General features: G+C 52.3%; 1 protein-coding gene across 1 annotated transcript in view; it reads left to right on the top strand.

The window, feature by feature from the left end:
• Positions 1 to 248: 248 nt before the first annotated feature.
• The window catches only part of SYT17 (synaptotagmin 17), a 72782-nt gene continuing 46103 nt past the window's right edge, over positions 249 to 26927 (top strand). Inside the window, exons 1-3 of the mRNA XM_075528323.1 lie at positions 249 to 393; positions 10449 to 10597; positions 12150 to 12769. Coding sequence (XP_075384438.1) covers positions 10450 to 10597; positions 12150 to 12769 — 768 coding nt within the window. The 5' untranslated portion in view covers positions 249 to 393; position 10449. The remainder of the gene's footprint in view (positions 394 to 10448; positions 10598 to 12149; positions 12770 to 26927) is intronic.

Here is a 26927-nt window from a genome sequence, read left to right as displayed (position 1 = left end):
CCGGCTCCAGTGAGTTGGTGTTTGCCATCTCTGTGTCTGCCGTTGGTAAATAGAGACGGAAAGCGATTTGTTCTAAGTGCCTCCGGGGCCTCTTGGAGACAGGGCAGGGCGTCTGAATGTCATTGTTTCTCACCAGGGATCGGCTGGCTTGTAATTTCGGATGTTGTTGTTCTTCCTCCTCCTCCTTCCTCCCCACCCTCCCGCCTCTCCCCGCTTCCATTGCCCACTCCCCCAATGGCCTCAGGGTTTTCTTTCTAGACTCTCGGACCTGCTGCTGTGTCGTTGGACTTGCCGCCACTGCTATCAGAAGTGTTGTGAGTCCAGCTGCTGCCAGTCCAGTGAGGATGAGGTTGAGATCCTGGGGCCGTTCCCTGCCCAGACTCCACCCTGGCTGTGAGTACCACTGAGCTGACCGGCCTCCAGCTCCCCCTGAGACTTTCCTTTTGTTCGGAGACAGGGTCAGGGCCTTAGGAAGGGAGGGTTTGTGCAGGTGACGCCGGGGAAAGGGTGAGGCTCTATGGAGGTGCGGGGGTATTTGGGGCCCCGTGTTTTGTTGGGTGAGCTTGGGGAGCCCAGTTACTTTCACACGATGTCCAACACTTGGGGACTAATGTCACGTTTTTGCTCTGAGTGAGCAGGAGACCCCGACCCCAGAGTATCACTAAGTCTGCAAGGCATGCCCAGATTCTAACCATGTCCACTCTGGCCTCCATAAGCTGTCAGCACCGGGCCCTGTGCCTGGCACCCCGGAGAGCAGCGGTTCTCAACCTTCCTAATGCCACGACCCTTTAAGACAGTTCCTTGTGTTGTGGTGACCGCCCCCCCCCCAGCCATAAAATTATTTTTTTCATTGCTACTTCTTCACTGTCATTTTACTACTGTTGTGAATCGGGTGACCCCTGTGAAAGGGTCGTTTGACCCCCCAAAGGGGTCGAGACCCACAGGTTGAGAACCGCTGCCATAGAGGTTGGCTGCACTGAACATGCAAGCGCCTCTTGCTGGTCTGAACTCCCGCACGCCAGCGACAGGGAAGCCGAGCAGCACCTCCAGGCTGCAGCCCGCAGCCCGTCTTCCAACGCTGTTTGTGCGCTCTGGGACCCTTCGTTTCATTTCCCATCCGTTCTCCTCCCGCGTCTGCACGCAACATCTCCATCTGCCAGTCGCTCAGATATTTTGGGAACAGTTTTGAAGCTTCTCCAGCACACGCCTGGCCCTCCCCTCGGTGGCCTGGGCTGCAGGGATGTGGTCAGAGAGCCTAGGGTCCCAGATTGGGGAAGGGCTAGCAAATGATTCAGTGTCACTTCGGGGGAGCCCCATTGATGGGGAGGCCCAGGGAGGGAGAGCGGCAGCTGAAGGGGACTCAGTGCCAAGAGTCCCACGGTGCCCTGTCTTTGTCCCCAGGTTGGGATCATGCCTCGGTCTTTTCCATTACAAAATGGCTCTGTGCTCCTTCTCTGCACCAGGCTACATGAGTTCAAGTCCTACTTAGACTCTTTGCTCATTCTGAGCGTGTAATGGGTTTCGCGGTGGTTGGGCCACTTGCTAGCCCTAAGGTAAACAAGGTACGCAGTACACCATTGGAAGCCACCAGCTGCTCCCCCGGGGAAAGATGAGCCTTTTGATTCTTAAAGATTTACAGTCTCAGAAACCCACAGGGACAGTTCTGGTCTGTCCTGGAAGACGGGCTGTCTTTGGAACTGGGTTCAAGGGCAGTGAGTTCGGTTTGTCTCATTGTGTGACGTTGGGCGGCTGGGTCTCTCTGTGCCTTGATTTCTCATCTACAAAATGGGGACGACGTGGAGACGGCAAACGGTTCTGTCCCTGGGTTTGGGCGGGATTTAATGAATGAGTATATGGGAAATGCTTGCGTGTGTTCGTCCCTGGGTCAGTGACCATCAATCTGTCTCCTATTCGGGGGCCTCGGCTGTCACACCTGTAAAAGGGGAGGAGTCATAGGACACACGGAGTTGTGATGAAGAGTGAGTGAGGCTTGTTGATAACTTGTAGCACGGGGCTTGGCGTGGAGTGAGGCTCTGTGGGTAGCTGTGTCCGCCATCAGTAGCTGCTGATGAAAGTTCATTCAGTGAACAGAAAGCCACCATCAGGGGCTGTCCCAGCATCAAGAATCCAGCTGGTGTGTGGAGATTGAGCTGCCTGTTGGAATCAGCTCATTCGTCTGGGAAGGGTCCCGGGGTCCCCGTTTTCCAGCGCCTGTGGGCAGAGGAAGGAGGGCTGGCAATGTTGTGGTTCAGGTGCTCAGCTGCCAACCGGCTGCTCTGTGGGAGAGAGATGTGGCCCTTTGCTTCCGTGAAGAGGACAAGCGCAGGAAGCTTTCCTCTAGAGCTGCTGCGAGGCGGATTGGCCTGCTGGTGGTGGGTCTCTTTAGTGTACCTGACATAAAGGGGGATACGGGGCCAATCCACTCACCTAAAGGTAGAAATTGAATCTGCCTGTACAGTTACCTCTGTGTCTTTGCCCGTCTGTCTGAGTGCCCACTGTGCATAAAGCATGGCAGAATACACACAGCTAAACCGGACCAGTTAGCATGCTCAGGATTTGAAACCTAGTGTGGGCGAGAAGGGGAGGTCTGGTCTCCCCTCGGAGTTGGGCAGTATGCCCCCTTCACTCCGATGGGGGACAGTCCTGCCTAGACTCTTGTTAACGGAAAATTCTAGGGCCACTGGCTGCCCCTAGCTCCAGGCATAGCTTGAATCAGGGTCTCAGATGATGGCTCCTGGGCTCCTTTCTCTCTCTGGCATGCTGTCTGCTTCTTCTGTGTTGGCGTCTTTCTTATTTTGAGAGAGAGAAAGAGAGAGTGTGAGTGAGTGTGTGTGTGTGTGTGTGTGTGTGTGTGTTAAAATATAACAAACAAAAATAATTTGGCATTTTAGCCGTTTTTAATTCCATGACATTAATTATATTCACCATGCTGTACAACCATCTGTCTCTCAAATTTTCATCATCCCAAATAGAAACTCAGGGCCCCTCTAGCAGTATCTCCGTTTCCTTCCACCCTGGACCCTGCTAACCACTAACAAGACGCTGCTCTCCATATATACTGTAGTCCATTTGTGTTGCCTCATGTTGCTCCTCATGGTTTCAAGGGTTATCCATGTCATAGCAGATACATATTTTTTAATTATTAAAAAAATCATTTTATTTATTCATTACAAAATCATTTTATTGGGGGCTTGTGCAACTCATCACAATCCATCCATTCATCCATGTGTCAAGCACATTTGTACGTTCATTGCCATCTTCATTTGAAAAACATTTTCTACTTGAGCCTTTGGTATCAGCTCCTCATTTTTTCCGCCTCCCTCCCACAGAAATCAGAGCTTAACTTCTCTTTCTGGCTGATCACTGTGGGACTAAATAATGGTGCCATTTTTAAAAATTTTAAATAATGTTTTGTGTGTTTGGGGTAAAAGTTTGCGTGGCAGTTTCGGGTTCTCTTTCAGCCATTTCTACAGGAAGAGTTCAGGGACCTTTGTACCATCTTCACCGTGTGGGGCATTCTCACTAGGTCCATTCTGGTGGTTCCGTTTCCATGCATCTAGTTTCCCTGTCCCCCAACATCCTCAACTTTGGTTTAACGTTGTGGTTGACCCTCTAGAGGGTTTCTTACAGGAGCAGTATTGGCATCAGTGGCTTCCTTCTTACACTTGTTCTCTGAATGTGGCATGAATGACTGCCTTACTTTCTATTGGCTTCTCTTCATCTTTTTAACAGCAGGACAAACCGACAAAAAGTCCAGTTGTTGAGCCAGTCACTTTGGAATGGAGGAAATCGTGGTAGCTGCGGGCTGTCATAGTTGTCTAGTGCTGCTGGAACCGATATACCACAAGGAGACGGCTCTAACCAGAGAGCTGCGTTTGCTCCCAGTGCAGGAGACTGGCAGTGTGAAGTCAGGATGCCTGTTCTCCTTGGGAAGAAGCTCAGGCGGTATAGTGGGTTATTCGTTGAGCAGTTAACCACGCGTTGGCAGTTTGAACCTACCAGTTGCTCCGTGGGAGAGAGATAGGACTGATGGCTTCCATAAGGGTGGAAAGTTTCTGAAAGCCGAAGGAGCAATTCTACTCCGCCTGAAGGGTTGCTATAAGAATTGACTCCATAGCACTATTGGCTTGGGGTTCTCGGGGGAGGCTTTCTCTCTCTCTCTCTCTCTCTCTCTCTCTCTCTCTCTCTCTCTCTCTCTCTCTCTCGGGCTTGGGGGAAGGTCTTTGTCTCCTTCGAATATTTGTATTCCTTGGAGACCTCCGTGTGTCTTGGCATTCGTCCTCCATTCGGTCTAGGAGGTTTTACCCCAGTGATCTCAAGTCTAGAGGATGGGCTCCGCTCCTGGATCTTCTTTGTTTGGCACTAGTGTGGTCTCAGAAAGGAGAGGGACCACGTTACTGCCAAAAATGAAGAGCTGGGAGTGGAGCACAGCCCTTGAACTTGGCATCCCTGAGCCAAGGACCTCCCTTATCTCATGTTACATAAAAGGTGACTTGAATAAGGGCAGTGACCCAAGATACTCCCCATACGAATCGAATCGTGCCTCATCAATACATAGAGGTTAGGGTTTATAGCACACCGCAGACTAGAGGATAGTCACACCAGGTCACAGAAGGGAGGGCAGCCACACAAGCGTGGGGGCCATGGTCTAGGCAAGTTGACATTCAATTCATGACACTTACTTATCCTAGAACTGGGCTCATACCCACGAATACACATGAACTGACCTCACAGACAAGGCCCAACAAACGTTTTGTACAAAGGGCCAGAAAGTAAATATTTCATATTTGTCGGGCACGTGGTCTATACTGCAATAACTCACTCTTTCGTTGTATCAAGGGCACTATGAGTTGGCATGGACTCCAGGGAAGTGAGTTGTTTGGTTTTAGTTATTGTATCAGGAGCTCTGGAGGCATAGTGGGTTATGTGGATGCCTGCTAACGGGAAGGTCAGCAGTTTGAAACCAACCAGCTATTCCGAGGGAGAAAGACGAGGCTTTCTACTCCTGTGATGAGTTGTTGTTGTTAGGTGCCACCTGTGGGCTCCGACCCACAGTGAACCTAAGAACAAAACACAGCACGGTTCTGTGCCATCCTCATAATTGATCCTAGGACTGAACCCATTGATGAAGCCACTGGGTCAATGCATCTCGTGGAGGGCCGTCCCCCTCCTTTGCTGCCCCTTCACTTTACCAAGCATGCTGTCCTTCTCCTTGGACAGGTCTCTCCTGACAAGTATGTCCAAAATGTGTAAGATGAAGCCTTTCCATCCCTGCCTCTAAGGAGCCCTCTGGCCTCACTTCTTCCAACACAGATGGGTCTGTCCTTTGAGCAGTCCCTGGTACTTTGAGTATTCTCCTGCACCACAACGCAAATGCATCGATTCTTCTGGAGATGCCGTGGCTTAGGTCAGACGCACTTTAGTCCTCGAAGTAACCCCCTAGAGCTTCACTACTCTCAAGAGGTCTTGTGCAGCAGATTTGCCCGATGCAATGAACGAGTGACCGTCCTGGAATCCCACTGGGGCAGGTCTAGCCTGTCCTCCAGGGCCGCTATGGGTTGGAAGTGATTGGTGGCCGTGAGTTTGGCTTGGGTTTGGTCACTGTGCGGATCATGGAAGCAGCCTTGCGGCTGTTGTGTGCTGTTGAGTCCACTCCGGTGCCTAGCTGCCCTAGAGACTGAGCCGAACTGCTCGGAGCGTTTGCCGGCGTTCATCTGTATGGGCCGATCTCCTGGTCTTTTCTTCTGCACAGCCGCTGGTGGGTTTCCATTGCTGACCTTTCAGAGTTGGGGACTCTCCTGGTGGACAGTCTAGTTCATTGGCTGGAGAGGAGGGAATGGAGCCGGGCAGGCAAATAGCACACGTAGCCACGGCTCTGGGAGAGGAGGGGAAAACCCTGGAAGACCAGTTGGGTGTCCCAGGTAGGGTTCTGAATGCAAGTCAGGAATTTGCGTTGTTTTGTTTTTCTGAACAATGGAGACCCCTGGTGGACACTGAAAACCACACTCCAGTAACTGCCCCCAGATCCCTCCTCCTCCAAGGTTCTAGCTGGACAGCCGAGGTTCTACCACCACCTTGGAGGACAGTTGAGCTTGACCCTGGCTGCTGACCCTTTCTGGGGCAAGAGGGTGGGGTCTCCTGAGCAGACACGCCTGCAGGACACACACACACACACACACACACACACACACACACACACACACACCTACTCCAGTGGGTACCACTCACGTGGTGGTCATGACAAGTGACACTGCCTAATGTTGTGCGGTCCACAGACTGAACAGCTGCACATGACCCTCCTGCTTCCCCGGATGAAGCGGTCCTCCCTTGAATCATGGTCTTGGCACTCGGAGCAGTGCAAAACGGCACAGGCAATCTGTAGGGAGCGGCGATGACATCATGGAGAACGTGCGCTTACAGCTTGTGCTCACCCCAGATTTATTTACCAAGCGGGCAGTTGCATGTTACCAAACAGGCAGGGCGTAGAAATGTCAAGTGTATGGGCTGTGCTGAGCTCTTCCTGCTGTGACATCGGAGCCTCAGCCTCGGGTCCTGCCTCTCTGCGAGGCAGCACCTGGCAGAGGAGCTGGCCCTTTGTGGGACTCCAGCAGTTGTTACATTTATATGCACATGTCACGTGGAGCCCCCTACTGCTTCTGGGGAGCCAGGGAAGCTACATCATTCATGTGAATGCAGGAAATACCCTAAGGTGTTTGCGTGTGGGTGGGGGGAGATGCCAGACATACCCTCACTGGAATGAATCGAAGACAGGTGTGTGTATGTGTTTGGTTAGTCCAGTGGGTGGGTATTGAGTATCTACTGCGTGCACAGCCCTGACAGACCTCATAGGGGCCTTCATACATAGTGTGAAGCCTGCTACCTGGGGTCAAGAAGAACTGGGCTCAGTCAGGGTCCTCTGGCCAACAAATGAGCCCTCGACCCCCCCCACTCTACACCTTGTGTACCCATTTCCCTGTCTGTGCAGCAGGAATGGGATGGGTGGTGGCAGTCGATAGCATCCAGCTTGATTGATAATGTCACAAACAAGCCCTGGAACAGCAATGACTAAGCGAAAACAATGCTGACCGAAAGATAGGCAGTTTGAACTCACCCCGGGCCGCTGCGGGAGAAAGGCCTGGTGCTCTATTTCCATGAAAGAGTGCAGCCTGGGTGACAGCGAGTCAGAATCAAACTGACAGCACCAGGAACCAATGAAGAAGCCCTGGTGGTGCCGAGGGCTAAGTCCTGGTGCTACAATGGGTTGCTTACCACAAGGCTGGCAGTTTGAGTCCAGGGGAGAAAGATGGAGTGTCGGTGTCTGTAAAATTCATGGTTTCAGAAACTCCGGGGAGCAGTTGACCCAACCTGTAGGGCCATGCGGGAGAAAGATGAGGCTTCCTATGCCTATAAAGAGTGACACACACAGGGGCAGTTCCACCCTGTCCGTGGGGTCGCCATGAATAAAAATCTACTCGGTGACAGAGAGAGAGAGAAGGAGAGAGAGAGAGAGTTAGTTAAATAGGCCTCTCTGAGATGGAATCAACTTGATGGCAGTGGTGTGGGGCGTTGTTTAAGGATGATGGGAGAATGTTCACTAGAAGCATTCAATGCAGTGTTGACACACAGTAGGTGCTCAGAGCCAGGTACCGTATATCATAGACGGTACAGATCGGACTGTTAAGAACTGCCTGCCCGGGAAGGGAAAGCGGGGAGAAAAGGGTGGGGGCAATAGATAACATTGATGGCAGAATGTATCAGGATAGTAGGTGAAGGGATAGAATGGGCAGTGTAAGATATGTATAAATAATAATAACAATACATCATCTATTAAGGGTTCGTGGGGGTGGAAGGGTAGGAGAGGGAGGGGAGCTGCTATCAAAGGGCTCAAGAAGAAAGATAATGTGTATAAATTGTGGATGCCAACAATTATATATGTCCGCTTGTTATCTGTAAGTGCTCCCAATAAAATGATTTGTTAACTAGAAGGGAAAAGTGCCTGCTCTTTTGGGAGGCTGACAATGTGAGCATTCAGATAACTGCGACCCCAGATAAAATGGGAGCCCCAAGGAAGGTATGGCTCAGTCAGAGTGGAGAAAAGTAGGCGACGCACTCCAGCTGTGCCAGCCACCAGCCCACAGGCTGCTGCCCCCATGGAGTCAAGTGTCAGACGCAGGTGACAAGCTGGCAAGCACCCAGGGTGGCTGAGTACCATTCCCTGCTGTGACTCAGGAGGACAGGGCAGGACCCTCTCTGAGAAGGCAGGTGACACTCCAGCAGAGACCAGCAGGATGAGAAGGAGCCCATGGACACCGGGGCAGGTAGGGCAGGCTGGACACGGGGTGCAGTGTTGGCAGAAGCCTCCAAGGACAGAGACTGGGGCTCAGGGCAAACACAGGCACCTGTGTCTCTGAAGAACGACCAAGGCTTCAGTGGATGGTGTTTAAGCTAGTTCTGGAAAGCAGGCAGACATGGTCACAGGCGGGCACCAAGGCTAAAGAGGTGTAAATGTCCCAACCCACCTTCCTTGGAGCCGTCTTCATTTCAGGGGAGAGAGAAGGGTGATTAATAGAGTTGGGTTCTGTCCCTGCCCCTCCACCCCCACTTGTTTCACAAGCTGCATGTACTGTTATAGACCCACGGCCGTGGAGGCGATTCTGACTCAGAGCATCCTTATAGAACAGGGTAGAACTGTGCCTTTGGGTTTCCCAAACTGTTATATATATATATATATATATATATATATATATATATATATATATATATATATATATATATATATATATATATATATATATGCCGGCAGCCTCAACATTGACACACACACACACACAACTGGTCGGTTGAAGCACCAACCTGTGGTTATCAGCCTGATGCTTAACCCACAGCACCAGCAGGGTGACTGCCCAGGAGCAGCAGGCAAGGAAATCCTGGTATTTCCCCACATGGCATGCCTGGCTTTGTCCTCCTTCCATCGTGTGTTTTGGAAGAGCCTCATCTCACTCGTGCACAGGGTGCCTCTGAAGCCGATCACTCACAGCTTGCAGATATGCAAGACTAGTTCCCCTGCAGACCCTCATGTCACAGGAGGGGGGCACCGTGCATCTTGGAGGGCAACCCTCGGAAGCCTGGGCAGCATCGGTCTTTCACCCAGGTCTCCAGCCTTTGGTGCTTCTCCTGCCCTGCTCCTCAGCCCCGTTACCTAGTTTCACGAGGATTGGGGGGTCCCAGGAGTCCAGCCTGCTTTCCTGATAGCATCGGCAGTGCTTCCCTGCTGTGCACTGTGCCCAGAACTAAGCATGTTCTTCAAGTGAACTCCTTCATCCAAGCAGCTACATAGCATGGCAGCTCTTATCATCTTGGGTAAGCATGGGGCGGCTATTAACTGCAAGGTTGGTAGTTCAAACCCACCTGCCACTCTGTGGGAGGAAGAGGCAGTCTATATCTATAAAGATGTACCCTCCCAGAACCCCCAAGGAGCTGTTCATTGTGCCCAGTCCTAGAAGGAGGGCAGCTGCGAGTTGGAGCTGCTTCAATGGCAGGGCGATTGTTATGACTTCCATTTCAGAGATGGGAAGTGGAGGCACAGGGAGGGAGGGAGAAGAGCTCACTGAGGGTCATGAGCCAGGCTTCCTACCAGGTCTTAAGACTCGTTTGCTCAGGTTCAGCCTCCTGCTGAGAAGTGGCATTTCCACCTCAGCTAGATCAGATCAGATCAGCGGTTGACTAAGATCCCCTATGATGGCGTTAGTCTTGGGTCTCTGTCAGAATCACCAGGAGGTCTTGCTCAGATGCGCTGTCCACAAAGCCCCGGGGGAAGCTGGACGCTGTGTGCTCCCTTGCTGTTGGCATCTATCGAGTCCATCCCAGCTCCCGGCAGCCATACTGTTCAAGGCTACATCCTTTTGGAAGGAGATCACCAGGTCCAGCTTCCAAGGTGAACCTTTGGCTAGTCGTCAAGTACTTAGCCATCTGCGCCACCTGGGGGGGGTGTCTCTGTGTTCCCTCCCTGAGCTGGGCCCCAGACCCGCCCTGCTTTCCCTCCACATTGAGCTTGTATTCATCAGTCGTAGCCATTGCCACGCACAGAACCTTGAGTGACACTGTGACGGGGTATTTTTAATCAATGTTAAATTATAGACACCGTGACTGCTGAAACGGCAGAATACCTCTCACCAATCCACTTGCATAAGTTTGGTGCCCCCAGGACTGGAGGTGGCCACTCCGTGGCAGCAGTGTGAGCAGGCTGACACATCCCTCCTGTGGGCTCTGGAAGGAGGAGAGTCCAGGCATGTCGTCTCACACATTGTCACGGTCTCCAATGTGCATATCCCACATTGCATGGACTGGGTCTAAGGGTCCCTGGGGGGTGGGGGTGCACACCAGGCAAATCCTGGGGTGTACCACCATGGAGCTGGCCTAGACCACTGAGACCTCATCCCTTCCTATAGGATGGCCAGCCGGAGCAGTGACAAGGATGGTGACTCTGTCCACACGGCCAGCGATGTCCCTCTGACCCCACGGACCAACTCCCCCGATGGGAGGCGCTCCTCCTCGGACACCTCCAAGTCCACCTACAGCCTGACCCGGAGGATCTCCAGTAAGCGGCTCTGTGGGGCTGGGAGGAGGGGTCCCAGCTGTGGCAGGCCTGAGCTCAGCCCCTCGGGATGCAGTGAATTGTCCTACCCAGGAATGGAGAGAGCAGGCCTTTCTGGTCATTCCGCAGCCTCCCCAGGAAGAGCTGTGAAGGGCAGTGCTGTGCTGGGAGGAGGGACGGGGGACAGTGCTCGAGACGAGGGTGACAGGAGTACAGTGCCAGGCTTCTAGCGTCACCCAGAAGCGACCATTTTGATGGATTTTTAAACACCGATCACCAGTTTGATTGGGCGGGCTCCATTGAGTGTGTCAGCATACATTATTTTTGCCCTTGAGAGGTGGGTGTTCCTTTAGGAGACAGCAGGGATTGCAAACTCAGATGTCTCTGAGCTGGGGAAGCTGTGTCAGCATCAACCCTGATTAAAGGCCCACCCAGCCCTCTCTCATCCCCGCTCCCCGGGGGCTAGGTCAGCAGGTACCCCATCCTCCTCTGCTTCTTCAATGTGCTTATTACCAACTCCAGGGAAAGGAGGGTCTCAGCCCAGGCACAGGGATAGGAATGCCCAAAAGAGTATTGAAATGAGTCTCACCTGCTGCTTTGAGAATGGTGGCAAAAGGGCAGTTTGGGGCTGTAGGTTAGCTTGTCTTTGGGGCATCACTCGATCCCCTCCCGTCCAAATGGTGGTTGTGTGCCCAGATAAGGTTGCTGTCAGTCTGCGCCAACTCGATGGCAGGGCGTTAGAGCAAAGCCAGCTCCCCGCCCTGCAAGCACTTCTCTTTGGACAGTGAGCAGGAAGGCTGTGAGCTCATTCTAGAAGAGGGGTGACGGGAGTCGCTCGCTCTGCTGAGGGACTGTCAGGAGAGCAGTTCCCCAGAAGGGGTGCGTCCTGGTTGTGGCCCGGAAGGAAGTGCATGGGAAACAGGCTACCCTGAGGGTCTCGATGCACCGTGGCCTGCCGTGGCCCATGGGCTTTCAGTGGCCCGGTCGGTAGACCAGACCGCCAGCCCTTTCTTTCTGCTTACAGTAGTCTCCCTCCAGAACCCTTGCTCTGCAGTTGGAGGCAGCTGGGGGACCAGAGTAGTTAGAACCAGCCCCTGCTGGGCTCGATTCCTGGCTCCATCCCTTCCTAGCCACGCAACGAGTGGCTTCAGGTGGTTCTTTATCTGTCACATGAGGTTTGATGGTAGTGATCTAACACCTCGGGCGTGAGGATGAAATGACTTCATATAGATGCTGCACTTAAAACCCCCAAACCCTGATGTTAGTGTGATGGATTCCGACCCCCTAGCAGCCCCAAGAATGATAGGGTTAAATTGCTGCAGAGGCCTCTCTTAACTGGAAGCAGCTTGCCAGACCTTTCTTAGGCAGCACCGCTGGGTAGGATGGAGCTGTCCTCTGTTAGGTGAGGCGTTGAGTGCAAGTCCTTGGCGCTTCGCTTTGTGATGGTGGCTAAGGTGAGGGCAAAGCCGCCTTCTGCGGCTCAGGATAAATAGGGGTGCCCCGCGGTCAGGGAGCGCGGTGCCCCGCCCGCAGTACTCATTGTGTTTCTGTGCAGGTCTCGAGTCCAGGCGGCCCAGCTCCCCGCTCATCGACATCAAGCCCATGGAGTTTGGCGTCCTCAGCGCCAAGAAGGAGCCCATCCAGCCCTCGGTGCTGCGGCGCGCCTACACGCCCGACGACTACTTCCGCAAGTTCGAGCCGCGCCTCTACTCCCTGGACGCCAGCGGCGACGACGTGGACGCGCTGACGGACGAGGAGATCCTGTCCAAGTACCAGCTGGGCATGCTGCACTTCAGCACCCAGTACGACCTGCTGCACAACCACCTGACAGTGAGGGTGATCGAGGCGCGGGACCTGCCGCCCCCCATCTCCTACGACGGCTCGCGCCAGGACATGGCCCACTCGAACCCCTACGTCAAGATCTGCCTCCTGCCCGACCAGAAGAACTCGAAGCAGACGGGCGTCAAGCGCAAGACCCAGAAACCCGTGTTCGAGGAGCGCTACACCTTCGACATCCCCTTCCTGGAGGCTCAGCGGAGGACCCTGCTGCTGACCGTGGTGGACTTTGATAAGTTCTCCCGCCACTGTGTCATCGGGAAAGTGTCGGTGCCCTTGTGCGAGGTTGACCTGGTGAAAGGCGGGCATTGGTGGAAGGCGCTGATTCCCAGCTCGCAGGTAAGCAGTGGGCTTGGGGGCAGGAGCTCACAAGAAAAGATGATTTGAATGCGACACCCGTGGCTTTGGCTTTTGCGTTTTTAAAGCGGTGCAGTGTGAGATAATGTCAGATCTCTGGGGAAAGTGGCAAACCCAGGGCAGAGGATGGGCCCGCTCTTGCTGCAGCTTCCCGCCTGGTGACTTCCTGCAATAAGGGTGTGCAGTCAGCGTGAGGAACTTGAATTTGAGGCAGTGCTAGTAACTGACTCTTGCTCAGATGTCCACCGCCCAAGGTCAACCGGCATCCTCTGGTCTTCCTCCTGGCCGCCCTGCCTGACAGTTTGCTTTTTTGGTGTGAAGTCCTGTAGGATTTTCTCACACGCATAACCAGAGCCCCCGCCCCTGGGAGCTTTGGTGGTAGATGCTGGGTTATTTAGTAAGAAGAATGATCGAAGTGGGAAGCTATCAGTCATTTTGACTTTCAGAAAAGTCAACCATGCACCAGAGAACAGGATGAAATCTCGGTGTTTTCTGGCCAAATTGTTGGGTTGGCTTCCTTCTCTCTTTGCAGCCCAGCGCCACCCACAGACCAGGATCTGTCGCAGCCCCTCCTGTGGGCATCACTGTTGTTAGGCAGGGGATGGTGGGAAGCTGGGAGAGTGGGGCAGCGGGGTGGGGGGCACTGGCCCGGGCTCGCTTCTCTGGCGCTGTGGCCAGATCCCATTGCATGGTGGCTTGGACTCCAAAATACCTCCAAGCAGAAGCACCCAGGTCTCCCGAGGCCTCTGCTGAGAGCCCGCACACAGTACTAGGAGGTTCTCAGAGCTGGGAAGGAGACTGGAAGACAGGAATGGGGGCTCCACGCCAACAGGGTAGGCTTTCCTGGCCACCACATGGAAGGCAACGTCCGCACTCCGCAGGAGCCCTGTGCCTCTCGCGTGTCACTGCCGTGTCTCCGCACGCAGCATGGCTGGGATCGTTCACCGGGTGTTCCATGTTGGTTGAACCAACGAGCAGCCTCATGACATGGGAGTAGGTGGATGGAGGAATGGAGAGCTTCGAAAAGGCACAGCCCCTTTGAAAGAAATGACAGCTTTCGCTTGTGAATTGGGCGAAGGTTTACAGGACAGATCAGTTTTCCATTCAACAATCCATGCACGTTTTCGTTTCCTCTCATTGTCCTTTGAGCCTCCATTTCCTCATCTCCAAAATGGGGATTAGTAGCCTAGTTATTTTTGTCAATTGCCTATCTATCTAGCTATCTAGCTATCTATCTATCTATCTATCTACATATCACAACATGTGCCAGTGCTAGACTTTTCACATGTACGATTCATGTTTCACAATCATCACTCGGGTTTAGGGAAACCCAAGGCTCCCTAAACCGTGACTCCTCTGCCCCACCCCGTCCCACCTCTAGTAACCACAGTAAACCGTGTGGTTCTTAGCATGGCTCTTGATTATTGGTGGTGCCGGGCACCGTGTTTTACACCCCTGGTCGCTGTGAATGCTCCCCACACTCTGAGTGAGCTGGGTATGCTTCTTATCCCACTTTACAGAGGGGGAAACTGAGGTTTGGTGGGGAATGAGTAACGTAGCCCTGGTCACAGCTTGGAGGGAGAGCCAAGGCTGTGACCTGAGGCATCTCTTCTGAACCGCTCAGCCCCTGCCTCAAGGGATTGTGGTGTGGCATTTTGGAAGGGACCAGGTACAAACCCTTGCACACCCTAGGACAGAAGATGTGATAATTATGATTTCTAACACAGCATTCATTTCACTTTTTAAATGCAGTGTCCGGTATAGAGGGGAACCCAAATCAACCAGAAATCTCCGTGCCCAGATAACCCCTGTTGACATTGAGAAGAGGGGGACAAAAGGGATGCACGGGTAAGGGGAGCAAGTCCCCACAGGACAAAAAGCTGCATAGTGACCGGGGCACTCCTCCTGCCCGCCTCCTGCCAAGCCCCTGCACCTCAAAAGTAAATACAAATCCCACTGCTGGGGTGCCAGGGCCCACTCAAGGCAGGCCCTTCCTTCACCAAGCAGAACTGCTCCACTGGGTTGCCTTCACTGTCATTGTGGCAACCGAACCACCAGGCCTTCCTTCTGCTGTGCTTTTGGGTGGCCTGGAACTGCCAACCATTAGGGTAGCAATTGAGTTGCAAGCTGTCTGTGCCATTGAGGAACCTTAAAGATGACCCCCTTTAAAAAGTACCCTGGGATTCTTTTCGGAAATACATGAACCCCTAGCGGTCCAAACTCCACGTGTTGGCTGGCACCCGGTTGGTGGCACACTGTGTGTGCTTCAGAGAGCCTTCCAATTGAGCCCATGCAGGTCTGCCGCTTACGAATTAATGACAGTGTCTCCTTTGGAGGGATCCCGTTGGTAGAAAGGAGAGGCAACCGTAGCCATTATTGCTGGTTCCCAGGGGGTCCTTATGTAATTGTCCGTGTTGATGAGATGGCCCCTACTCATGGTGACACTGCGCCGTGGAATACGATGCTGTCTGGCCCTGTACCATCTCCATGCTCCATTGTGATCCATAGGATTTGGGGAGGGGAGGAGGGACAGACTTTTGGAAGTAGATCGCCAAGCCCTCCTTCCTAGTCGGTGTTAGTCTGCCTATTCAGTATCACAGCAACACGCAAGCCTCCACTGCCAGATGGCTGTGACTGTGCAGCAGGTGCAGTGACGGGAATCTGGTCTTTGGCGTGTTGTTGTTAGGTGCCTTTGAATCCGACTCACGCAACCGTGTGTGCCATGGAACGCCGCCTGTGCCCTCCTCCCAGTAGGCGTGTTTGAGCCCCTGTGATAACCCGTGTCAGCCCATTGCTTTGACGGGCGGTCTTCCTCTTTATCATGGACCCTCTAGCAAGCATGCAATCCTTTTCCAGACACCAGTTTCTCCTGATAACATGTCCAAAGTAGGTGAGACAAGTCTGGCCATCCTTGCCTCTGGGGAGCATTCAGGCTGTACCTTCTCCAGGACAGATATGTGCGTTCTTTGGGCTGTCCAGAGTACTTTCAGTGTTCATCACCAACACCATAACTCATCCATAGCAGTTCCTCTTCTGTCTCCCTTGTTCATTGTCCAGCTTTTACATGCACACGAGGCGATCGAAAATACCGTGGTTTGGGTCAAGTGCACCTATTGCTTGGGTCAGGGGCACCATCGCCTTCAAAGTGACATGCTTGCTTTTAACACATTAAGGAGGTCTCGTGCAGCAGATTTGCCCAATGCCACGCTTCCTTTGATTTCCTGACTTCCGCTTCCATCGAACATTGATTGCGGAGCCAAGCAAGATGAAGTTCTTAACAACGATGTTGAACCGTCGTTATCTGTGTATCATGGTGTTGCCCAGTGGCCCAGTCATGAGGATATTCTGCGTAGCTGGTGAGAATCCACTTGCTGAGCCCCAGAGGCCCGTCTGATCAGTATACCGACCGGGCTGAGTGTAGCCTCCAAAGGCAGGCGATGAGGGGACCTCAGATCACTCCCCATGCCGTGCCCTACGGGCTGAGTTTATCCCAGGACTATGGTCTCCCACCCACAGAAGAGCCCGTCAGCAAGGTTTTTAAAACAATACTGTGTTTGCAGTCAGTGAGCTTCCCTTTTGGCTGTTGCTGCTCCAGTTCTTGATTGGCATCAGTGCCAGTTTTCAAGGTGTGGCAGTGTCCTCTCTCCTGCGCCCTGCCTGTTCCCTTTCTGGTCCTCTACTTTCCCTGCCCCCTTACCTTCTCTGCTTTCGACACTAATGTAATTATTTAGATGCGAGCGTAATTACTGATCATTTGGCTTCCTGTAGCCCTTGAGACCTGGAGTCGCCTAGGTCTCACAGCAACGGGGTTTCCCGGCTCTCTGTACGGGCAGCCACTGGGCTGCCAGCAGCTGACGTCCTGACCACCTGCACTTTTTAATGTTCTGTCCATCTGCCCTCACTTTGAAACCGTTGAACCAGCCCAGGTCCCCATCGCACCACCTTCGGTTGCTGCAGGTGAAGCTTTGACATCGTTGAAAGGGCGTCAAGGGGTTTCTGGAACTAAAACCAAAACAAATCCCACTGCGATCGACTCTTAGAGACCCTGTAGGCGCGGTGGGTTAAGTGATGGGCCGGTAATGGAAATTGGTGGTTCAAACCCACCAGCGTCTCCACAGGAGGTTGTGGCAGTCTGCTTGTGTAAGATGTGGCGTCTCAGAGCAGTGCTACTGGGTCCTGTGATTCTTGTGCTGAAATAAGAACCACATACACCTGTGCTCACTCACTGCCGTGAGTTGATTCTGACTCATAGGGACCTGACAGGATGGGGTGCGTTGCCACTGTGGGTGACTGAGCCTGTCATTCTTTATGGGAATGCAACGCCTCATCTTCCATGGAGCCACTGGGGATTTCAAACTGTGACCTTGTAGTTAGAAGCCCAATGCTTAGCCCACTAGTCCACCAGGGTTCCTTAAGCACCTGTGCAGACTTACAAACCCCTAACTTAGAGATACGCTGAGGACTGGCTCTCCTTCATAACCCGAGAACTTCCCATACTCAGGGACATGTTAGCCCAGTGGTTCTCCACCGTCCTCCTGCCGCGGCCCTTTCATACACTTCCTCATGTTGTGTTGACCCCCCAACCATAAAATGATTTTCGTTGCTACTTCATCACTGTCATTTTGCTACTGTGATGAATTGTAAATATCTGATAAGCAGGGTGTATTTTCATTGTTACAAAGTGAGCATCATTAAAGCATAGTGATTCATCACAAAATCAATAGGTAATTCTATATTGTGAAATCTTTATTTCTAATGACAAATAAATAAGATTTTATCTTGAAGCATGGTGTAACATGGGTAACAGTCTTCATGCCAGGTACTCGTAGGTGGGCGTATCTGCATGTGGGTGGACCCACCTGGAGACCATAGAGGGGTGGTATCTCAGTTCCTAAGACCATGGGAAATATGTGTTTTCCCATGGTCTTAGGTGACCCCTGTGACAGGGTCATTTGACTCCCCCTCCTCCCCCAAAGGGGTCACGACCCACAAATTGAGAACCATTGTGTTAACCCTTTATTTTGTTTGTGTACCTGTTACCTCACTTAAAGGTAAACCTTTTGGTTCTAGGTTTAGAGTCTTGGGACGATAGTCTCGAGGAGCCCTCTTGTTTCAACTGGACCAGTGAGCCTGGACCTTTTTTTTAAAGAGTTTGAGCTGCATTTCCCCCATTTTCAGAGGGTCCGTGATCAGAACAGTAGGTAGAGAGAGGTAGCCAGGTGTCTCAGCTCCAGGTGGGCTCACCTCCCTGTCCCTGAGGTGGCCCCTCCCCCTTGGTGCGGCAGCCTGCACTGCCTTATGACCCAGGCCAGCACGTCAGCAGGTGGTAATAAACGTGCAGTGAGGCCTTGTTTTACGGGGTAGGCGGGGTGTGCGCATGCATGTGGGATGTGCCTGTGTGCATTAGGGGGTGGGTCCTAAAGTGAGGGCATCCCTCACCCTGATGAAGGCCATAGTCTCATTTGGAAGGCCCCCGTGGGAGATGGACGATGGGCCTGAGTTGTAGTACCTCGCACTCCAGCGCCTACACGCATGCATACACATACACACACACACTCCCACCTCTGTGTACTACAGGGTCTTATGGCCCAAGAAGTGGGACCACCAGGGTGCACCACTGCAAATGAGCATGCCTCTGTCTCCTGATAAATGTGTCAGAGGAGCTTCCAGGTAGGTGGAATGTGCTGCCTGCAGAGCCCTGCCCAGCACCGTGCTGCTTTCTTAGCGTTGGGAGGGGAAGGTTAATAACTGATGGATCTGAGGAGGGATGGCACAGCATGGCCCAGACCACCTAAAAAGGGCCCCCGGCCTGCAGACCCCTGGATGTTTGCAGGACTGTCTTTTCCCTCTGGATAGCACATCTCTTCCCACGGCGTCCAGAGGCCTGACTGCTGATTGCTTCTTCGATTGCTGATATGGTCTCCTCAGTGGCAGTGAACCACCGTCCTCTGGAGAGTCCAGATGGGCCTGGTCCCTGCAGACTCGGTTGTGAAAGACAGCAGGAGAAGCCAGAAGCTCGGGGCCGGGCCCTCAGTGTATGCACGCACCCGGGCGCCCCATGCGGACATGAGCGCCACAGCCCACGCACGGGCATGTGCTGGGACCATACCCTGTGCCAGTATCGGGGTCATGGTTGACCTGCTGTCGCAGATGTGCTGTGTGCTCACCTGCTGGCTCCACTAGAGGTCCTGATGCTAAATAGATAGAGATGAGTTCTCCTGCTTGTAAATCATGGATTGGTGCTACCACGTTCTGGAGTCCCTGGCTGGTGCGAATGGTTAAATGCTTGGCTGTTAACCGAAAGGTTGGAGGTTTAAGTTCACCCCGAGGTGCCTTGGAAGAAAAGCCTGGTGGTCATAGTTCTAGGAAGCCAGCCACTGAAAAGCCTCTGGCGCGCAGCTCAGAATTGACTCAATGGCAACTGATTGGTTGGTTGGTTTATATCATTCTGTCTATGTGTCTGTCTACCTATCTATCTATCTAGTGACACAGTGGTTATGTGTTGGGGTGGGATCCAAAAGGTCAGCAGTTTGAAGCCACCAGCTGCTCCCTGGGAGAAAGATGAGGCTTTCTACTCCTGTAAAGTGTTAGAATCTTGGAAACCCACAGGGGCGGTTCCACCCTGTCCTACAGGGTCCTACAGGGTCGCCATGCATCGGAATGGACTCAATGGAAGTGAGTTTGGTTGTTAGCCTTTTGGATCCATGTCTGTCCATCCATCCACCCACCTGTCCTTCCTTGTCTAGCTCATGTTCTAGGGATTGAGTCTAATAATATAGCTGAAAGCTTACAGTGGGCCACGCGGTGATCTGACTGTGGTCTTCATGTAGGTTCATTTCATAGAGGCGGAGACTGGGCGGAACAGATACTTCACAAAAGAAGGCACGGAAAAAAGATGATCAATTTCATTAGCCAACCGGGGAATGTAAACTTGATACCAACACATACACATACACACACACACACACAGAATGGCTAATGTGACAAAGACTGACAACACTAATGTCGACAGGGAAGTACGTGGAAAAGATCCAAGTCAGATCCACTGCTGATGAGACTTTAAAATGATACAGCCGCTGGGAAGCTTCTAGCATTTTCTGTGTAAACATGCACTGAACCCTTGACCCCAAAATGCTACTCCTGCGAGAGACTCTGTCTAAGAAAACTGTGTTGTTGCTGTTGTTGTTATTGTTGTCGTCGTTAGGTGCTGTTGAGTGAGTTCTGACTCATAGCGACCCCTGTGTACCCCAGAACGTCGTGCCGCCCCGCCCTGCGCCCTCCTCACAGTCGTTGTTTGAGCCCATTGTTGCAGCCACTGTGACAGTCTATCTCCTTGAGAGTCTCCTTTGTCTCTGACCTCTGTTACCAAGCATGATGTCTTATTCCTGGGACTGGCCTCCTGATAGGATGTCCTCTGGCCGTCCTTGCTTCGAATGGCTTCTGGCTATACTAGACAGAGTTGTCTGTTCTTGTGACGGCCGAGGAATCTTCCAATATTCTCCACTGCACCACCATCCAAAGGCACCAATTCTTCGGTGGTCTTCTTTAGTCATTGTCCATCTTTCACGTGCCTATGGGGTGACGGAAACTACCAATCCTCCAAGTGACATCCTTGCTCCTCAGTACTTACGCGGTCTTAGGCAGCAGGTTTACCTGATACAATATGTCACTGGATTTCTTGATGGCTGCCTCCATGAGTACTGATTGTGAATCCAAGCCAAATGAAATCCTGTCGACTTCCGTTTTTTTTCCCCTCACTTTAGTCCTGATTTCACAAGACGACTACATGAATCATCACAGGACATGATAGAGAGGCGCCTCAAACAGCCAAGGGCCAGTTAGCAGGAGGTAGGCTAACAAACTGAGATGTGTTCATCGTCATCCCCTAAGGACAGACTGCCATTGAATCAATTCTGACTTTTAGCGACGCTGTGGGACAGATTAGATCTGCCCCGGAGGGTTTCAGAGATGGTACGTCTGTACAGAAGCCCACACCACATCTTTCTCCCAGGTGAGTTCGAACCACCAACTTTTCCGTTAGCAGCTGCGTGCTTACAAGCGTGCAATGGCTGTTGGTCTGCGGCCACATCAGCGCTCCTTCTACAAGGGGGCTTCCAAAGGTTTGTGGGGAAATGCCATGTTCTTGGCATTCATGTTTCCCGTGCATGTTCTTGGCGTCTTAGACTGTGGACTTAAACTGTGGGCACACCAACCTGGGGGACGGCCACAGACAATCCGGTCAGTAAAAGCAGCGAGTATAGTCTACAGCGAGTATAGTCTATCAGCCTGAAGTTCCCCAACAGGCACAACTAGCCTAGGGAGACACGATCAGAGCAGTAGTTGTGATTGGGGGTGTGAGGAAGGCCAGCCCCAAACGCGCCACCTTAACTGCTGAGCCCGCCAGCGCGGCATTCGCTCACCCGCCTGCTGGCTATTTCCATTTCTAAACATTAACCTGACACTTGCTCCCCTCAAAGCTCTTAGACCTTGGCTGTCTGGCATTCAAGGTCCTGGAAGCTTAGGACGCACATCTGTGTGTGCCACCTCTGACTGGGGAGGCGGGGTGAGGGGGGCACACGCGTTTGGAGCACTCGCTACATTCCAGACCCTTCTCTGCCTCCTTGTCTGAGTGGTTCTGCTCCTGTTCGCATAAACCCTGGTCCCAGATTGTAGCATCTGAGCTTTCCCGTCGCCACTGCCAGTCTGACTCGGTATTGATTGCTCTCCAGGCTCAAGTCAGATTTTCCTGCCTAGTTAAATGGTTTCAGTCGCTATTCTGCAAATCGACTAGATATTCAAGAAAGAAAATGAGGTTTTGAGTTAGGCTATGTGTTAGACTAGGTGGAGGAGAGAAACAAATCCAGAGACACTCATGTGTGTAAGAGAGAGTTTTATATCAAAGAGCAATCGTATATTGAGAAAACATCCCAGCCCAGTCCAGATCAAGTCCATAAGTCTGATATTGGCCCATATGTCTGATACTAGTCCATAAGATCCTCTGTAGACTCATGCAGCACATGCAATGATGCAGAATGCAGGAAGATCACAGGCTGGTGGGTGGAAAGTTCTGTGGGTCCATGTTAGTGGACGCATCTCCAGGGCTCTGGCTGCCATCCACGTGGCTCCATGTGGCTTGTCCACAGGAAGGTGAAGCAGAGAAAGAATGTGACCCACCTCGAGGGAGAAAGAGAGGAAGTTTCCAGACTCCTCATGAGAAGGTCATGCCCACAAGGAGGGATCATCAGGTTGTAACCTGATTGACCGCCTAGACTCCACCCCTTCGTTCTTAAGTTGACAGGCTGCTTGGGTGAACTTCGCGTTACATCGTTCCCAGGTGTGGTCCCCGTGCTGCTGTAATGCCGGGAGCTGCGCCAGTGAGTGCAAACAGCACAATCACAATGGTTGTCAAGACGGCACAGAACCAGGCAGCCTTTCCTTCCGCTGTACCTGGGGTCGCTCTGTGTTGGAACCAACTCAACAATATCCAATGACAACAACGCTTCGTTCCTTAGAAGCGAAGATGTTGAGACGTTGTCTTGCTTGCTTGGACAAGTCATCCGAAAAGACCAATTGCTAGGAAAAGACACCCTAGTTGATAAAGTAGAAAACTTGAAAAGCCATCAAGTCGGTTCCAATTCCTAGTGACCCTCCAGCGCAGGCTAGAACAGCCCTGTGGTTTCCAAGTCTGTAGCTCTCCACAGGAGTCAAAAGTAGAGGATCAGCAACCAAAAAAAGAGGGAAACTCTTGGGGAAATGAAACGCACAGTAGCTTCAACAAAGACCAAGGAGATGATACAGGACTGGGCGACAGCTTCAGAACGTGCATGAGAAAATGAAAGATAAGGGTATGCAGTCACCACCGGCTGAGCGCAGCTGACGTCCACGATGCTTACTGCACGGCTTTGGGAAAGTAACAGTCATGCTAGCGAGACAACAGTCATGCTAGCGAACTCTTACCTACCAAACGCCAAACCAAGCCCTCTGCCATCTCATCGATTCCAACTCCTGGCGCCCCTCACCCGCCCTGCCACGGGGGCGCCTTACCTGGTGGTTATCCGCTTCTGTAAAGACGCCAGTCAACAAAACCCTAGGGAGCAGTTCCACTTTGCAACACGTGGGGGTGCCGCGAGTCCTCAACCTGAAGGCAACAGTTTGGTGGATTTTGGAGGGTTGGTCTTAACCTTGCCCAGGTAGACAGAAGACAAAGAATTTAAGGCTTTTTTTTAGAAGGCACCAAAAACATTGGAAGGGATCAGGTGATGTGCTGATTGGGTCTAGTACCTAGAAACTTCACAGAGAATGTCCCAGGCTGCCATGTCAGCTGCCTGGAACAGCCAGTAAACAGGCTCCACCCTGCATGTTGTATTTTGAGTTCACTTGCCACCTGATTTTGTGTGGGGTACCAGCCCCCACAATCGGACAGGTCCAAGGGGCGGTTGTGTAATTGAGGGGTAAAATTAAGGAGACATCAGACAAGATAAAGTATGCAGTCGTTCACCTCTGGGACGGCCATGATCTCAACGGCCAGGTCCGCGCAGAGAGAGTGAATATATTTTCAATCATGATATATACACATTTTGGAATGTGCAAGCCCCCCTAATTACATCATAACATGAAGAGGTTGTACCATTGGCATACATGCAGTAAGAGGGGGACACGCTAGGTGTGTATAGCAATAGGAAGGGGAGGGACTAGGGGTACACATATGACAAGATGGGCGGACCCTAGATTCAAGATGGCAGCCTAACCTTGGGCCTCCTTGAGTTGACTTGACCTTGTCTCTGGGCTCTCCTTCGGAGGAACAACCCACTGCCCCGATCAGCAGGGAGTGGGCCCTACTTAAGGTGGGACAGACTATAGAGTCTGATTCCTTCAGATGGCTCATAACCCTTTAAGCAGCCGACCTCCAAGTGTATGGACATTTACCATGTGTTAGCAAGCAGCGTCTTGGGTTTGGCATATAATATGGGTGGGTGGGGGGTAGTTGGGGGGAAAACCTTTCTGTATACACAATTCTGTAACAGGTGAAGCTCTTGACAAAGTAAATGTTTCTTTTCCCTCTGGTTTTCCCACTTTGCTTATTAAAAGCAAGGGCTTCATGTGGGCCTGCTGTGAGTTAGGCTTTTTGGTTTTCAAGACAGAACATTGAACAGGATGAACCGCCATTGCCATTAAGCCGATTCTGACTCAGAGCAACACGAGGGCCAGGCAGAGCCGCGGCACAGGGTGTCCAGGCTGTACATCCTTATGGAAGTGGACATCCTCACCTCTCTCCCACTTTGGAGCTCCTGATGGGTTTGAACTGCCGACCTTGCCATTAGCAAGTTCTTAGTGAGTGTAGGTTAAGTCTTCGTCAGTGTTGGCTTTCAAACAAAAACCCCTCTTGAACGTGGCCAGCAGGTGCTCTGTTGTCCTTGACCCGCCAGCAGAATTCTAACCTCCGTGTGTGTGTGTGTGTGTGTGTGTGAGAGAGAGAGAGAGAGAGAGAGAGAGAGAGAAATTTGCTTTCTGTCCCAATGTGGGGGAACAGCAGGGCTTTGCTTATGCTGCACAGCCTGAACCAGCCCAGGCCAGAGCTGACAAAGTAGCTGTTCATTAGAAGCTGCTTAGCTCATGGCCTTTGTTGCCTTTTTCTTCTTCCCCCTCCTTAAATACAAATTGATTTTGCATTTTGGAGCTTAACCCAAGCAAACCAAATCCACTGCCATCCAGTCAATTAGGACTCAGAATGACCCCGTAGGACAGAGTAGAACTACCTGATAGGGTTGCCAGAGGCTGCATGTCTATACAGGAGCAGAATGCCTCAGTCTTCTCTCAAGAGGCTTGTGGGTTTGAACTACTGACCTGGTGGTTAGCAGCCCAATGTAGAACCCACAGCTTCTCTAGGGCTCCCTGAACCTTGACAGGGCCATCTAATTCATAGTTATCCCATGAACTAGAAGAGGGCAGATGACTTGGTCCAATACTTCTATTGTATAGATGAGGTCCCTGCAGCACAGAGACATTCAGTGACTTATCTGGGGTCACAGAGATAGGACTGGAGTGACACTGCCTGCCTTCCAGACCAGAGGTTCTGGCACTCCTCTGCTTCCCACCACTAGGAGAGGGACCTCCAGGGTGGGTAAGAACATAGCCCTGGAGTCACACAAGCCCACGTTCAAGTCCCAGCTCAGCCACTGGCTGGAGATGGGCCTAGGCAAGCATCATATCCTCTCTAAACATTGGTCGGTTTCCCCCTCTGTAGAACGAGGACAGCGTGGTGGCCTGGAGCCAGCTCACAGTGGGCACAAGGCCTTTGCTGTTAGCTTTTCCGAAGCACCTTCCCTTGGTAGTGTGAAAACTGCCTGTGGTGTGGGAAATTGGCAAACGCTGCTGCAACTTAGCCTTTTTCCCCTGAAGGGCCTGCCGAGAGCTTGCACCCCCAGCACCCCCGCTGATCATAATGGCATGTATCCAGCGGTGTCCTATTGGGGTCCAGAATTCAGACCTGCAGCCCCATGAGCCTCGGGTCTCGGCAGTCCTGAGTGCAGCCTTGGGCGTTACTCAAGCTCAAGGTCGCAGCCACCAATAATGGTAATTGCTGCTTCTCGGTGGCTGCTTCCTGTGGACCAGGTGCAGGTTTACAGGCTTCCCAATGCAGACCCCAGAATCAAACGCGTTTTACAGAGACCCGTTTAGTAAGTCTGACACACAGCAGAGACAAGATCAAGATAAATCATCTGGATGGGGAGGACCATCAACATAAACAAGCTAAATGGTGTTCAAGGCTTCACAGTTGGTCACTTAAATAGTGGAGCCCAATGGAAACTCACAAAGTCATGACTGGCAGCAGATCAGTGCATCACTGTCGCTGGTGGGACCACAGCAGTGAGAGTGGGGCTCTGCTGGGGCTAGGTGCACTGCTGCAGATCAGAAAAGCTTACAGGATGGCTTCAGGGGCCTCGGACCACCTTGATTGGGGCATGATTTCATAGCCATGCCCCCAGTTTCCATCAGTGGCTCACCCAGGCTAGTTTCTAAGAACAACGTTGCTCCTCCCTTGGCTGGCCACCCTACAATCTGCTCTCACGCATACGCCGCAGGTCGATGTTCAGAAGTGACTCACTGGAGGCTGAGTTGATGGGGATACCCAAGGCGGCCAGGGGCTCCCCCTGTCAGCCAGAGTCCTCCGCAAGCCTAGTACTCAGACTTTGAGTACTAATGTGCAATTTAGATTTGAAACCCACCCACCTCAGTGACACACACATCGAGACAGCGACAGGCTGGGTAACCTGTGCCAAGCCAGAGTCAGTAAATGGCAGAGATAGCCCTCAGATCTCGGTAGTCCACGTGACAGTAGGTAGACACAGCACTCAACGCCTCCGTTGTCTCATCTGCACTGCAAGGGTTGCTGGGAAGAGCAGATGGAGACACGGAAGCTCAGGACACTTGGGTAGTGGCTGTGTTAGATCTCTCGGGAGATAGAGTTGTACCTCGGTCCTTGGCTCTGCGCAAGAAAGAATTCACGCCAAAGCCTGGTTCGTGATCCAAGTGAGTTTAATGAGAATTACAAGAAATTTCAGGTTTTACACGGCACCCATAGGACTCCTCCCGACCATGCAGCCTGGTGGAAACTGCTTAGTGTCACGCAAAGATCTCTCTCTCCCCCTCTGGGCTCCTGCCTTTTCAAGGATTCCACAGGGAGGCGTGGTGGACGACCCCTGATCGACCCCATTGGCTGAATTGAATTCACCTGGCCCAGGTGCTTGGCTCTCAGGGCATGCGTTAAGGGACATTCCCATCACTGCGCTTACCTGCCTAACCGCTGCCCACGAGGTGCCCAGGTCAGTCGTGGAACCCAGGTCTCCGATGTGGAAAGACAACAATTCTACCACAGAACTGCCACTGCCTTGGTGCTAACGGCCCCCATTTGTAGCACAGATATTTGATGGGTGGACCTGAGGGCAGAGAGGAGCGGCCAGACGGAGGGAAGCTGAGGGGGTTTCTTTGCAAAAGGGAGATGAATGCCCTGTCCCCGCTGGCCATGGCTGCTCCCACCTGAGGGCCCGTGTTCTGACCATTATGCACTCTACACCTGCTCCTTCCTTGTGAGCTCATGAGTGGCTGGAGACTGGCTTTCTGATTGGGAACATAGTGTCCC

The sequence above is a fragment of the Tenrec ecaudatus genome, chromosome 12 (genome assembly GCF_050624435.1).
Source record: "Tenrec ecaudatus isolate mTenEca1 chromosome 12, mTenEca1.hap1, whole genome shotgun sequence".
Lineage (NCBI taxonomy): Eukaryota > Metazoa > Chordata > Mammalia > Afrosoricida > Tenrecidae > Tenrec > Tenrec ecaudatus.
The sequence above is the reverse complement of the archived record's forward strand: the minus strand, read 5'-3'. Positions and strand labels throughout refer to the sequence as shown.